The sequence below is a fragment of the Mauremys mutica genome, chromosome 17, assembly GCF_020497125.1.
Source record: "Mauremys mutica isolate MM-2020 ecotype Southern chromosome 17, ASM2049712v1, whole genome shotgun sequence".
NCBI lineage: Eukaryota > Metazoa > Chordata > Testudines > Geoemydidae > Mauremys > Mauremys mutica.
Genome location: NC_059088.1, coordinates 27,287,931 through 27,302,681, shown reverse-complemented (window position 1 = coordinate 27,302,681; position 14,751 = coordinate 27,287,931). Strand labels below are relative to the sequence as shown.

At 44.5% G+C, this 14,751-nt stretch overlaps 1 protein-coding gene across 1 annotated transcript in view; it reads right to left on the bottom strand.

The window, feature by feature from the left end:
• Positions 1–13,793, bottom strand: part of LOC123351501 — a 60,357-nt gene extending 46,564 nt beyond the window's left edge. The window contains exons 1-3 of the mRNA XM_044990885.1: positions 12,888–13,793; positions 9,504–9,789; positions 2,489–2,738 (exon numbers count right to left, since the gene is read on the bottom strand). Coding sequence (XP_044846820.1) covers positions 2,489–2,738; positions 9,504–9,789; positions 12,888–12,917 — 566 coding nt within the window. The 5' untranslated portion in view covers positions 12,918–13,793. The remainder of the gene's footprint in view (positions 1–2,488; positions 2,739–9,503; positions 9,790–12,887) is intronic.
• Between the last annotated feature and the right edge of the window lie 958 nt (positions 13,794–14,751).

The window sequence follows — 14,751 nt, the reverse complement described above, 5'->3', positions numbered from 1 at the left end:
TCCTGAAGGGCCAAATTCTGAGAACAGATTAAAGTGAAAGTGACTGGAACACAAGCAGCGTGATTCCGGGAAAAAATAATTCCAGGGGAAGTGTTATCTGAAGGCAAAGCTTCTTCCCCCTGTGCTTTTAATGTTACAGCTCATCTCTCTCCATTCCATTGGAAGGGTAATAACGATTTCTGAGAAAAACAGGCCTGTTAGGAGAGTTACTTTGAGTGTGCTCAGATTCCAGACAATTAGAAATACTGAAGAGTGGTAGACAATTTTATTTATTTAATGATTTGATTTGCTGTACCTCCTAGAGGCCCCAAGTATGACAGTGAACTCATTGCTAGGTGCTGTACGAACACATAGTCCCTGCTCCAAAGATTTTAATTTAGACAGGCAAAGGTTTGGAGGGGAAAGAGTCAAAGGGAGGTGAAATGACTTGCCCAAGATCACACAGGCAGTCAGTAGCAGAGGCAGGGATACAGTCCAGGTCTCCTGACTCCCAGTGCAAGGCCGTATCCAGGAGATCCCACTGCCTCCTGTAAGGAATTTAATTATTGTGACTCACTAGGAGATAGATTGAGCTCCTTGACTCTATTTAACTTAAAAAGACGTTTAAGGCTTGACTTGATTACAGTCTACAAATATCTGCCTGGGGAACAAATAGTGAATAATGGGCTCTTTAGTCTAGCAGAGACAGCTCTAATCTGTACAATGGCTGGAAGTTGAAGCTAGCAAAATTCAGACTGGAAATAAGGTGTAAAATATTAACTGTGAGTGTGATTAGCCATTGGAACCATTTACCAGTGGTGGTCGTGGATTCTCCATCACTGACGATTTTTAAGTCAAGATTGGAGGTTTGTCTAGGGTCTATGCTAGTTCTGGGCTAGTTCTATGGCCAGTGCTGTACAAGAGATCAGATGAGATGATCCCAGGGGTCCCTTCTGACCTGGCTCCTGAAACCCTGAGGCCCAACTCGTGATAATAACACACTGGAATTCCAAAGAGGAAGATACACGCGTGTCGGCAGCATCAGAGGCTGAGTCACAGGGTCTTGAATCAGCTGCTGCCATCTGAACCCACAGGAGAATCACACACCCTCAGGGCCTTGCAGCATGTGAGTCCACAGTGCCTGTTAACTGATTAAGCGGGAATAGCAAAAGACACAAAAGAAAGGGTCTGCAAGTGTTGCGTTTAAGGGTGAAAGGGGCACATAATCTTCGTGATACATGCATAAAAAGCTCCTCATTTTCTGATTAAAATACATTAAAGTGTTTACAATCTATATTAGAAAATATTAGAATGAGGATGAAGTTTCAGTGCAAAATGGCAGGAAGGCACCATGAGGTGAAGACACCATGTCACATCACAAAGACACAAACTCCTTATCAGCAGACACCTGACCAATATTCATTCTAGCAGGAGTAACAGTGGCGAGTGGGCTGCATTTGGAGTTTCCTACTGCTAAAAATACCAAGGAATCCATAAACCCAGTGTCAGCTCTGTGCCCATAGGGGCATTCGTGGTGTGGCATGAACGGGAGTTGTACATTAGCAGGAACAGAGAAATACCCAGAGTGGATCAGATCAGAGATCCATCCAGGCCAATATCTTCTCTCTGCCAGTGAGCAGTACCAGCTGCCTCAGAGGAAGATGCAGGAGTCTGCGGATGGAATAAAAGGAACTCCATAAAGACCATTTTAAAGCAAACAATGCAGTTGTTTATTGAATTGTATTTCTAATATGAATTTTGTACGTCAGGCATTTCCTCACAGATGACACGTGTGTCCACTTAAAATAATTATTAAAAATAATGATGCCAACACGTAGTTGAAGGATGTTGAATTGGAGCAAGTCAGTTTATGCAAATCATATTTGCATACCTCTAGGATATCTCGTTTCCGGAGACCAGGCCATGGAAACCATATAAAAAGACTCGCATCACAATGCTCCACAAACGACTTGACATCTTCATTAGCTCCTGTTGGTGAATTGGGTAAGTCTCCTTCTGATGATTGGGAGCTAACTTCAAGGCTGGGCTTAATTTTTGGCTTTCCTCTTCTTGCTGCTCACAAGAGTGTTTTCCTGAAGTGTCTTGTGGCTATTTCACTAATCCCATTGCAGGCCATGAGAAAGAGATTTCAGTCCATCCTCCCTCTTGTTTGTTCTTTCTGAAGTGGTTTGCAATGGCAGTGCTCTCTCTGGAGAAGTGCACCAGCCTCTGATTCTGCTGAATGTTCTGGTGCATGATGCGAATGAGAAGATGATTCTGTTTGTCTTGATTTTGCAAACCTAGAAGCCTCCTTTGTCTTTCAGTTTTGCCCACGTCCCAGGAAGATGGCTTACCAGCAGCAATGCAAAAAGACCTGCCTGCCCCCTCCTTGCTGTGTGACCAAGTGCACTACCAAATGCCTGGATCCCTGCTGCAAAGTCTGTGTGACCAAGTGTGTGACAAAATGCGTGGATCCCTGCTGTAAAGTCTGTGTGAAGAAGTGCACTACATGCGTGCATCCATGCCCGTGCCCTCAAAAGTGTTGTCCATGTCCTCCGTGCCCTCAAAAGTGTCTTCCGTGCCCTCAAAAGTGTTGTCCATGTCCTCCGTGCCCTCAAAAGTGTCTTCCGTGCCCTCAAAAGTGTTGTCCATGTCCTCCGTGCCCTCAAAAGTGCCCTCCGTGCCTTCCAAAATGCCCACCTGTGCAGCACTGCTGCAAAGAAAAGAAGCTCTGTTAGTGCCCTCGGAACCACCGACGCCTACGGAATGAGAATGAATTACAGCCCCTCGTGCAGTAGCTCTCTCCTCACTCCGCTGGTCTGGCTTTCCCCTTGCAGTGTGACGTGTTGCCAGGAACGTCGTTCCCAGTCTCTGTCCGCACCCTGCGCACTGCTTCCGCTTCTCCTATCCAGAGGTCAATGCCTTCCCTTGTAACCAGTAACTGACCGTCTTTGTGCCCCTGGGATATCAGCTGTGCCTGGGACAGATCCTGTAACACTTGTGCTGTAGACTCTTTAGTGTTGGCGATTTCCCCCCCTCTGGTCTCTTTTCCCCTCCCGTCTTTTAATGTAGATGTGCTACAATAAAAGCTACGATTCATGACATCATCTGCCTCCTGCTGTTTCATTCTCTTCAGCAGTCACATGTGCTCAGACCCAGATTCTCCTTCCTTTGGTTTCCTTTTTAAAAGGCCCTTCTCTAGGAAGTGGTGGCTGGTGCCCAGAAGAAGTGATGGGGTCAGAGGTAGCAAGGAGGAGCAGAGGCAGCAGGGTTCAGGTGAAACAGGCCGGTTCTCTGCCTCTGTGGGACTGAAAGAGGCAAGCAGCAGGTCGTGTTCCCTGCTCAGCACCTCCCCTGTCTGTTGACTGCTGTGTATATGTTACAGGGCCTGAATTCCCAGGGGGTATCCAGGTGCGCTGCACCCATGGGGGCTGGAGCAGCTCAGCTGTCAGAGGTGTTCTGCCTGCTGCAGCAGCTCAGCCACAAAACCATTGAGGGTTTTTTTTAATTCTCGTGATTTGGGGACCCACTCACGCCTTTTTAGCACCTGACAATACTGCTGATACCCAGTAACTGGCATCGTAATATTCTGCCATATTCAAGGACTGCCACCAGCTACCCGCCTTGCGCTGTAACTGCCCAATACATCCACACCTGAAAGGTGCGTAAGACTTAGGGTGACCAGATGTTCTGATATTATTGAGACCGTCTCGATTATTAAGGGATTTGACTTACATACAACCCTACTACCACCTCATTATCCTGCTCCCCTCTCCCCCATCCCGATTTTTCACACTTGCTCTCTGGTCAACCTAGCCAGACTCCAGAATTCTGATTATCCGTCTTTCAGCACATTGGATGCAGCTGTGAAAATGAGGACAGGTCCAGGTGGTGTTTGTATAGCACCTAGCTTAATGGAGTCTAGGTCCATTCAAAGGACACCTCGGTGCTATGGCAATTCCAACACATACATAATATTATCATTTCAGAAGGGACTGTGAGTTCCAGGATTATCTTTGCCAATCAATTTAGTGTTCTCATCCACTGCTGATTACAACCTGATGGTCAAATACATCTCTGGAGTAACTCCATTGATTCCAATGTCAAACTGGTTCAGGAAAACTAGATGTATTGCCATGGTTACATTCAAGTGGCTCAACAGGCAGAACTAGCATAAAATATGGCTGGTTTTTTTTAATCTATTAAATCCTTTTCTTTGGAAGGAGCAATAAGACTGAGCTCCACAGGCAGTGCCCCATATTCATTTTCATGCCATGCTCCTGGAATACGCTGTTTTAAGGGATAGAAGATGAGTCAGTCATTGGGATGATTTAATTGCGGTTGGTCCTGCTTTGAGCAGGGGGTTGGACTAGATACCTCCTGAGGTCCCTTCCAACCCTGATATTCTATGCTTCTGTGATAACCTATATCAGAAAAATGACAATGAGGGGCATATGCTGATGCAACAATCCCCACAACAGGTCTGCAATTGTTTTGGAACATGGGACATCAGGGTTATAACTCAGACCTCAACCACCTGAGTTAAGTAGTAACACCATTACCTATCACCTGTCACCTTGAAATTCCATTTTCTGTTGAGTAGTCACTAGAGAGGGATTCAACCCACCCATGACGAGGGAGCATCACTGTGACAATTGTGAGAAGAGAGGGACAGAGGATCTGCAGTTTCCTTGGCCTCTAACAATTAAATCAGGAAAACTCAAGGATGCTAGGTCTAAAGTACTTTAAATCTGGTTCTTTTCCATACCAGTGATTCTCAACATTTTCCATAATCTCCAATCTCTCCTTGATCTCTCTGCCAGCCCACAGAGTGTATTTTTTGGTTAATGTGGATGTTTCTGTATCGCAGGCAGTTATCTAAGATCCCACAGCTCTCGTTTCCTTTCGAAGAGGCTCTTCAAAATCTCAAAGACTCCCCCAAAGGATGTCATGAGAAGGGACTGTGCAGTACCTCAGAGCTCTGATTCAGCTGGGAAAGGACTTGCTGCAAAAGCCACCATGCAGGAGGGGCTTTGTTAAATTAGCCAGCCCTGCCTCCAATGTACTTTTATTGTTGTGGGTACTGAATAGAGCCCATCGGAACTTGGCCATGCTAGAAAACCAATGGCTGGTTGAGCAATAGAAGAAACTGTTATGAGAAAATATCTTGATCTTCCACAGTATTCATACACCCTTCAATAAAGTATTACTGATAGTATCCATAAACACTGGCATGGGTCAGACATTATGTGGGAGATTTTTTATATCATTACCATGGCCAAGTGCCCAGAAATGAGACACGCAGGGCTATATAGATTTGATTTTTCACAATCCAAACTTCCTCCATCTACAGATTCTTCAATTACCTGCTTGCATCAAGATTTTTAATAAGTATTTTAATAATTAGTTATAATTATTTTAAGGAGACGCACGTGACACTGTCTGAGCAAATACTGTTTGTAAGTTCTAGCACATGACCCACATTGGAAAAAAACAATACAATAAAGAACTGGCTTATTTTCTTCCTAAAATTGATTCTTACGTATTTCCATAAGTTTCCCTTCGCAGGCGTTCTTGTACCTTCTTCTGAGATATCTTGTAATGGTCACTGTCAAAGACACGATACTAGACTAGATTGAGCTTTGGTCTGACCTGCTATAGGTATTTTTCCATTCCTGCCAAAATGCAGTTCCCTTGCACGCTTCTATATGCACGGAGTCGATGTTGGAATAACGAATACCCCAGTATTTTTAGTGGTAGGACAGTCTCCACTCTTAGTCCTGCTAGAAGAAATATCTGGGGTCATTATCATCTGACATTGTGTCTTCGCTTAGTAGTGGCTTCCTGCTATATACACTAGACATTCATAGATTCCAAGGCCAGAAGGGACCACTCTGATCATCTCATCTGATCTCTTGTACAACACTGGCCACAGAACTAGCCCAGAATAACCCCTAGAGCATAGACTCTAGACAAAACTCCAATCTTGATTTAAAAATCATCAGTGATGGAGAATCCACAACCATGGCTGGTAAATGGTTCCAATGACTAATCACACTATTAATATTTTACACCTTATTTCCAATCTGAATTTTTCTAGCTTAACCTTCCAGCCATGGTCCAGTGACCTCCTCAACCAGCTCTTATAAAATTCTTGGTTTTGAGTTCTCTGGACCTTCTTATATAAAAATGTCTAACTGTAATAGCTTCTCTTCAACATCCTCTAGTGTAAGACCTTTGTGCAGGGGGATGTCTATCCTTGTACATATGGGACATCAGTGCCCCTAGTGGTGATAGCAATCCCCTGTTCATTTACATTATGTTAATAAAATTTGCATATCTAAGGTGCCATCAGTGTGAGTTTGGAATTATAATTACCCCAATATGGACTGGAAAAGTCACCCATGTTATGCTATTTACACAGGATGGTGAGCATTCTGAACAAGCATGACAAGAGTTTTAATTGATTTAAATCATAGAATGAGAACTTATCATACATGTGTCAGGAACCTCATGTTCCTTTTTTACTTATCTTGGGTGGTTGTTTTCTTTCTTTCTTTCTTTCTTTCAGAAGAGAAACTGTTGTAGAGATTTGCCTAATTGTAAGCTACTTGGGATCAGAACCATATTTTCCTTATACATTTGTACAGCCCCTAGCACAATGGGGTCCTGGACCACTAATGATGCTCTTTGGCCTTACCTCTGTATCAGGATTGTGCCCCAGATTCTATCACCTTCAGGGGAAGGGACTGTGTCTTGCCACGTGTCTGCTCAGACCTTGACGCATGCAGCCCTGGTCTTAGTGGGGCCTTGAGGAGCTAATGAAATATGAAGTAATAATAATAGCTCTCCCGTAACTTCACCAGCACTGACACACTCTTGGATAAAAGGATGGCAAAGAGGTGGGAGGACTTGGCTGATGCGGGTTGAATTATTTTTGGCACCCAGAGAACACTGCAGCGTAAGAAAAGCTCAGATGGTCTTTTCTCCTTTGTTTCTTTTTAGGTTTGCAGATTTGTACGAAGTCACCCAGGCTTATCTCAGGATTTTTCTTTCCCCACTTTTCAGGTTATGTGGGTCTTTAAAAGTGAAACAGAAGAGAGCTTGAAATAGGCGAGACAAGAGACAAGCAGTGATTAAAGAGACAAAGAGAGGGCAAAGCAAACACCAGGAGGCAGATGATTCCAGGAACTACAAGCTAGATTTCAACACAACAAAAATTAAAGGTTGGATGGAGGCTGAAGAATTAAATTATTCCAGAGCTGAACACGCGATGGTGGAATTGTACAGAGTGAGTCTCTAGGATATGAGCAATATCTGAGGGATACGTACACAGTCAGTTACATCCTACATGGAAGGTCCTGATCCCATAAGAGAATTAACAGTCTGTGGAAGGATAAACCTTTGGAACCTTCAGTGAAATAACGAGCAAAGCTCAGGAGAACATGAGCTAAGCAAGAGGAGGAGAAATAACTTGCAAAGGGATGTCAGATGAATGAATTTTTGGCAAGGAGGTTGATTAACAAATGAAAAAACCTTCCAAGGGAAGTGGGAGGATTCTCCATCACTAAAAGTCTTCAGATCAAGACCTTTCTTGCAGAGATGCTTTAGTGAATCACAAGATATTGGGTTCAAGTATACAGGGGTCAATGGGTGAAATTCTCTGTGCTGTATTGTACAGGGTGTCAATCTAGATCCTAATGGTCCCTTCTCGCCTTATGCAATTTAAAGGTGAAAATGTAGAGGGGTGAATACAGCAATGCCGAGTTTCCAGGAAAAGTGAAACGGAGGTTTTTGCTGGTGGATGCTTTTGAACAGGTGGTGTGTTTGGAGGGGCTGGAGAAGGGGGTTCTGCCAGATTTGGGGGGAGTTTATTTTCAGCATATTTATACACTATCATTGATATCTTTACTATTTTAATAATGATTCAATGGTTATGAACTACATAATTACATCATCGTGAATTACAGCATATTAAAATCATTGCAATCACCTACAAGCTGCCTTCACTAACATCCCAGTTTAAAGACATTATGTCTCAATGTACCTTTCTGGATGAAAGTGTCAGCAATCTTACTTACATCTAGTTCCTTGGTATGGTCTTGATGCACAGAAAGGACAGCTACATCCCATTGATGACTGGAGGTAACTTTTAAGTCTTCTGAAGCTGGAGAATGAATTTTCCACAGTTCAGGATGATATCAGCATAGTGAGAAAGATTCTTATAAATCTGCATTTCTCTGGAAACATAGCGCTTCCAGAGTACTGCAAATGACTCCAAGATCTCTTTGTTGACACATAACAGCTAATTTAGACCCTATCATTTTGTAGATATGGTTGAGATTATATTTTGCCATGTGCGTTACTTTGCATTTGACATTGAATTTCATCTGCCATTTTCTTGCCAAGTCACCCAGTTTTGTGAGATCCCTTTGTAGCTCTTTGCAGTCTGTTTTGGACTTAACTCTCTTCATTAATTTTGTATCATCTGTAAATGTTGCCACCCCACCGTTTACCCCTTTTCCCAGATCATTTATCAGTATGTTGAACAGCCCTGGTGCCAGTACAGACCCCTGGGGGACACTGCTATTGACTTCTCTCCATCCTGAAAATGGACCAATTATTCCTGCCCTTTGTTTCCTATCTTTTCACTAGAGTGCCTGGCAGGGCTTTCAGGCTCATGTAACAATCCTTAACTTAATGACAAGCTTTTGTTATCTTAATCACCCTGCCTCTGTTTATAACCAACTCCCTGCCCCAAGGGCTGCAGCTGGGAGCAGCACAGAACTCATCACTTTCCACACTCAAGCGCCCTGTGTGGTTAGGCCAGGGCATCGCCCTGTGAGCCGACCTCAAGCAGGACCAGGAACCACTATGGCTCGTGGGTGCTGAGCACCCCCTATTTTTTGGATGGGAATTCAGGCCCTGTCGAACACAAGCTGATGTTTGACTAGTTCAGTCCCACCGAGGCAGGAGTACCGGCCTGTCCCACGGGTACCCTGCTGCCTCTGCTCCTCCTTGCTGCCTCTGGCCCCATCACGTCTTCTGGGCACTTGCATCCACTTCCTAGGGAAGGGCCTTTTGAAAAGGAAACCCAGGGAAAGAGAATCTGGGTTTGAGCGCATGTGACTGCTGAAGAGAATGAAACACCAGGAGGCAGAGGATGTCATGAATCGTAGCTTTTATTGCTGCGCATCTACAAGAAAAGGCGGGATGGGAAAAGAGACCAGAGAGGGGAAAATCTCCAACACTAAAGAGTCTACAGAACAAGTGTTACAGGATCTGTCCCAGGCACAGCTGATATCTCAGGGGCACAAAGATGATCAGTTACTCATTACAACGGGGGCACTGACCTCTGGATAGGAAAAGCAGAAACAGTGTGAGGACAGAGACTGGAAACATTCCTAGAAACACGTCACACTGCAAGGGAAAAGCCAGACCAGCGAAGTCAGGAGGAAGCTACTATGCAGGAGACTTCAATTCATTTTCATTCCGTAGACATTGGTGGTTCTGTGGGCACTAACAGAGCTTCTTTTCTTTGCAGCAGTCCTGCACAGGTGGGCATTTTGGAAGGCACGGAGGGCATGGAAGGCACTTTTGAGGGCATGGACATGGATGCACACATGTAGTGCACTTCTTCACGCAGACTTTGCAGCAGGGATCCACGCATTTTGTCACACACTTGGTCACACAGACTTTGCAGCAGGGATCCAGGCATTTGGTAGTGCACTTGGTCTCACAGCATGGAGGAGGCAGGCAGGGCTGTTTGCATTGCTGCTGGTAAGCCATCTTCCTGGGACGTGGGCAAAACTGAAAGACAAAGGAGGCTTCTAGGTTTGCAAAATCAAGACAAGCAGCTTTATCTTCTCATTAGCATCACACACCAGAACATGCAGCAGAATCAGTGGCTTGTGCACTGGGGAACACTTCTCCAGAGAGAGTGTGACAAATGAAGTGTGGGGACAAGGGGGTAGCTCCCTTTTATGGACCCAGCCAGTCAATTAGCTATAAAATCTCTCTTAGTAGCTGTTCTCGACTTGCTTTACCTGTAAAAGGTTAAAATGACTTACTGCTATGCAAAGGTAAAAGGAAGGGAGTGAGCACCTGGCCAAACGAGCCAATGGGAAGGCTAGAACTGTTTAAAATTGAAACAAGACTCCCCTTTTGTCTGTCTATTGTTGTTCTCGGGGAGACGCAGACACAGTGCAACTATGCTGTAAGAAACTTCGGGCCAGGTATAAAAAAAATCATCGGTATCACACCTAGAAACTACTCATTTGAAATCCCAGATATGTAAGTAGATCAGGAAACGTCTAGGAAGACGTGATTAGGTTTATCTCTTTTATTTCTTTACGGCTTGTGAACTCCTCTGTGCTAACCTCAAATGCTTTTGTTTTGCCTGTAACCTTTAAGCTGGACCTCAAGAACATTATTCCTGATGCTTAATCCTTGTAAGTGTTTTTTTTAAAAAATCTAGCAATAGCCTGAGTTTCCAGATGTATTTTCTTTCTTTTTGTTTTTAATAAAATTTACCTTTTTTAAGGACAGAATTGGATTTTTGTGTCTCAAGAGGTTTGTGCACATGTTGTTTAACTAGCTGGTGGCAACAGCTGATTTCCTTAGTTTTCTTTCTCAGCTCTTCCCTGGAGGAGGACTAGAAGCGGTTGAGGGTACCCCACAGGAAGGAATTCCCAAGTGCACCTTCCTGGTCCTCAAAGGGGTTTTGCACTTGTTTGGTGGCAGCACCTACCCATCCAAGGTCAGAGAAAAGCTGTAACCTTGGGAGTTTAATACAAGCCTGGAGTGGCCAGTATTAATTTTTAGAATCCTTGCGGGCCCCCACCTTCTGCACTCAAGTGGGGAATCAGCCCTGGCAGAGAGCATTGATATTGCAAACCACTTCAGAAAGAACAAGCCCACGGGAAGATGGACTGAAATCCCATTTTAAAGGCATGCAGTAGGATTAGTAAAATAACCACTAGATAGTTAAGCAAAGCACTCTTGTGAACAGCTAGAAGAGGAAAGTTAAAAATTAAGTCCTGCCATGAAGTTAGCTCCCAATAATCAGAAGGAGACTTACCCAATTCACCTACAGGAACTAACGAAGAAGTCGTGTCGATTGGGAGCATTGTGATGTGAGCCTTTTTATATGGTTTCCATGGCCTGGCATCCGGAAATGAGATATCGGACCCCGCCGCCTGCTTATACCTCCCGCTCCTGCAGACTCACCAGGAGAGGTGTCCTGGAATTCTAGAGGAGGGTACACAGGGAACGTTCATGAGGCTCTGACACAGGGCAGTGCTTAGGTGTTGTGGAAAAGGGGCTTTAGAAATACCACGGATGGAACAACCCACTGGGAACTGCCCACAGTAACCCGCTGGAGGACTGGACCCTCATTTTGTGGACCCACTTGTAATAAACCCACCATGGATTGGAATCCAGAACCTTCTGCATCACACCAAGGACCTCAAGTGCATGAGCTTAAAAAGCAGCTCCATTGGCAGGTAGCAGTAGCATAGCTCAGCCACTAGACAGGCACAAATCAGTGGGACTTATGTGCTTTGGGAAATTTTACTCACTCCGTGTAAAATGAAAACAAATATATTACCTGTCCCTAGATATGGGCTTATGAGTTCTTCCCTGAGAGCTACAGGGCTTTTGCAGTCAGATGCTTGGATTTAAATGTTCTATTTTAAACAATCTGTGTCCAGGCACATGGAGTCAGAGGTGCAAACGACTATTATTTTCACTATTATTAAGAAACCTTAGCAGAGCTGGTATTCCAGAGAAACCAGTTTGTCTGCAACCCCAAGCTACTTCCCTCAGCGAGCCCAAATTATCATGCCATTTTTTTCTGTCAGATACATCTTTAAAATTGTTGCTATTTATTACTTAGCATTTGCTAAGTAAACAATCCATTGCTACAGACTTGCTTCTTTGCCAGTCACACCTAGCAACTTTGTCATGCTGATTTGTCGCTGCCATGGATCAAAGACAGCAGAGAGGAATGTACATAAGAACGGCCAGACTGGGTCAGACCAAAGGTCCATCTAGCCCAGTGTCCTGTCTTCCAACAGTGGCCAATGCCAGGTGCCCCAGAAATGTGTCTCACCCGCTTCAATTCTGTTTGAGCCCAACCTATTCGTCTTTCCCATCAACCAGGCCGTCCACTGTGGGAAAACACGAGTGTATGTGTCAAAATTAGACACACAGCCACTCCTCTCCTGCCCTCAATTTTCTAAATTAGAATAATAAAGATGCGTTTCTAGCACCTCCCTGTCCCCGGGGATCTCAAGAAGCTTTGAAAAGTGTCATCACTCAAGCAGCACCGCCCCAAAGGTGCATTAACCTCCCAGTTCCTTAGTTTTCCCGCTGTAAAATGAGGCTAAGTGTATCATCTAAACTGGTCACATACTATGTCTAAGCGGGGGAGGTAGGGGTGTGATTCCTGCTCATGCACTCAAACCAGCAGGATAACCATGGTGGCACAGGCAGTGAGAAGCAAAGGCATGAACTAGCCATGCTGAATACGGACCCACAGGCTTCCCCTGAGCTCATACTCAGCCCACGTAGCTGGAGTATGTTATCTGTCCTATGGTGACTGCAAATGTAAAAAACTTGCCTTTGGAATTCATGTTGCTTATGTGCTGTTCTCCTGAGGAATCCTAGGAAACCAGGAACATCAGAGCCCTAATCTGCAACCACAGTCTGTGGGGGAGAGAGCTATTTGTACACAACTAGGGTTTCCTGGGTGCTATCTCAATACAAACAAATGATAATAGATGAACTCAGCAGCAGCAGCTTCTCTGGCATGACAACATGAGGGTCTCGGATCGGGGCTTACCTCCCTGCCCCTGGAACGTAAAGCTCCAGTCTCAGGGAAATCAACTCTCTCCCGGCGCACTCACCTCTTCATACAAATCAACAGACTCAGCCATATCTCCCCATCCTCAGACAACCGGAGTGGCCTCCCCGTTCGTAGCAGGACCCAGTTCAAAGTCCCCTACCTGGCTTGCTAGAGACCCTGCATAGATTTACTCCTGGATGTGTTTTTCTCTACTCCCCCTCCCTGGCCTCAGTCCCCTTTGTAACTCTTTCACACAATTTCACTGACAGCAGAGCTTTCTCCTCCATCTGTAGCCTACATCCTCCTTCTCATTTCAAAACCCAGTTGAAATATGTAAAGAATTTTCTCCTTTGCCAGCACTGGAATTTCTCTCTCTGTGTTTCATGATTTCTCTCTGGCCCTGCACTATTTGGCTTCTGTAAGATATTCAGGTGTGTATTAAAGACCCAATGGAAAATAAAACTGTGTTATTCTCTCTAGTTGTTTTCATCAGAATGCTCCTTCCAGCTTGGAAATCACTTCAGAAGTGGGCCAGGCATTTAACTAGAAATAACTCCAGTAAGATTGTCACAACCTACCTCCCTTCTCAGTACACTCTCACCAATCACACTCCACCCATGTTACAGCTTAATGACAAGGTTGGCAGCCAAATATTTTGAATGTTACAGAGGAAGGAGGCCTGGGTAGGTGTATAAGCTGGGAAAATCTAAGCCTGTCTCAGCTCCAGACCACGATCCCAATGTTCATTAATAAGATACTGTTTGTCCTTCTAAGCAGAGCTGTCTTGACCCTGAAACTGGAGCTCTGTATAAAGGGTTGGTGGTTAACAGAAACAGAATGCAGCAGCAAGGGACCATTCAAAGATCTTGAGTGCTGTTTTGTTGCTAAGTATCAACGTTTTCCCTCTGTAGTTACAATTACAGGGACACAACACAGGCTCCATAGCAAAGTTTGTTCTTGTTTCTAGTTCTGTTGCAACCCAGCAACAGTAGCATATATAACAGGGGCATCAAGTCTGCTTTATCAGCATCTCTCATCCTGTGCTGGTTTTCACCAGGTTTGGCTCCTAGAAACCGCTGCCTGAGAGAACCCACGGTGAAATAATAAACTTGATTTGAAACTGAGTACGCCAGCCAGGGCAAGGACTCTCTCTTGCTCTGGGTATGTGCAGCTCCAAATAGAATGGGGCCCTGAGCTCAGCTGTGGATTCTACAACTACCATAAATCACATAATTCCATTAACAACAAAAGTGGCTTTGCCTCCATGACCAGTCATACAGCTCCTCTGACAGCTCAACCTAGTGTTGGCTTGAATCCTCGAGCTCAGCATTCACACCACCCCCTTCCTCCAAATTTTCCTCTGAGGCCTAGCTTATGTCCCCTTTTTATGTTCACCTCCTGCCCAATTAGTAAGTCATTAAGAGGCTCACCTGTAGTGATTTCAAATCACCCCATTGAAACCATTTAACCCTTTATGTTGCTGGAGGGGCATTTTGCTCCTAATGATGTTTCTAATATAGATTCTGGAGCTGAATTTCCTTAGGTGATTTGGGCAAGTGGATAGCACCCTAGACTAGGAGCTATGAATTCCATCCTCGGCTCGCTTCCTGACCTGGGGCAAATCTTCCCCCTGCTTGGTGCCTCAGTTTCCCCATCTCAAAAATGTGGATATGGGCAGTGGCTTCCTTTGTAAATATCTATTGATACATCTGATTGTTATTTCTTTTTCCTCTCAAACAAAAATGTGTACTTAAAAATTGTAAGTATTTCTGTAGTGTTTAAAATAAAACTCTCTAATTAGCCATTTGTTGGCTAGAGCAACAATGCTCAAAAGTAGGAGCCTAAAGTGGGGGTCCTACTGTGAGGATGTTGCCCCCAAATGCCTAATAGTAAATTTTTAAACTGCACTTAGTTTGTAGCAGCTT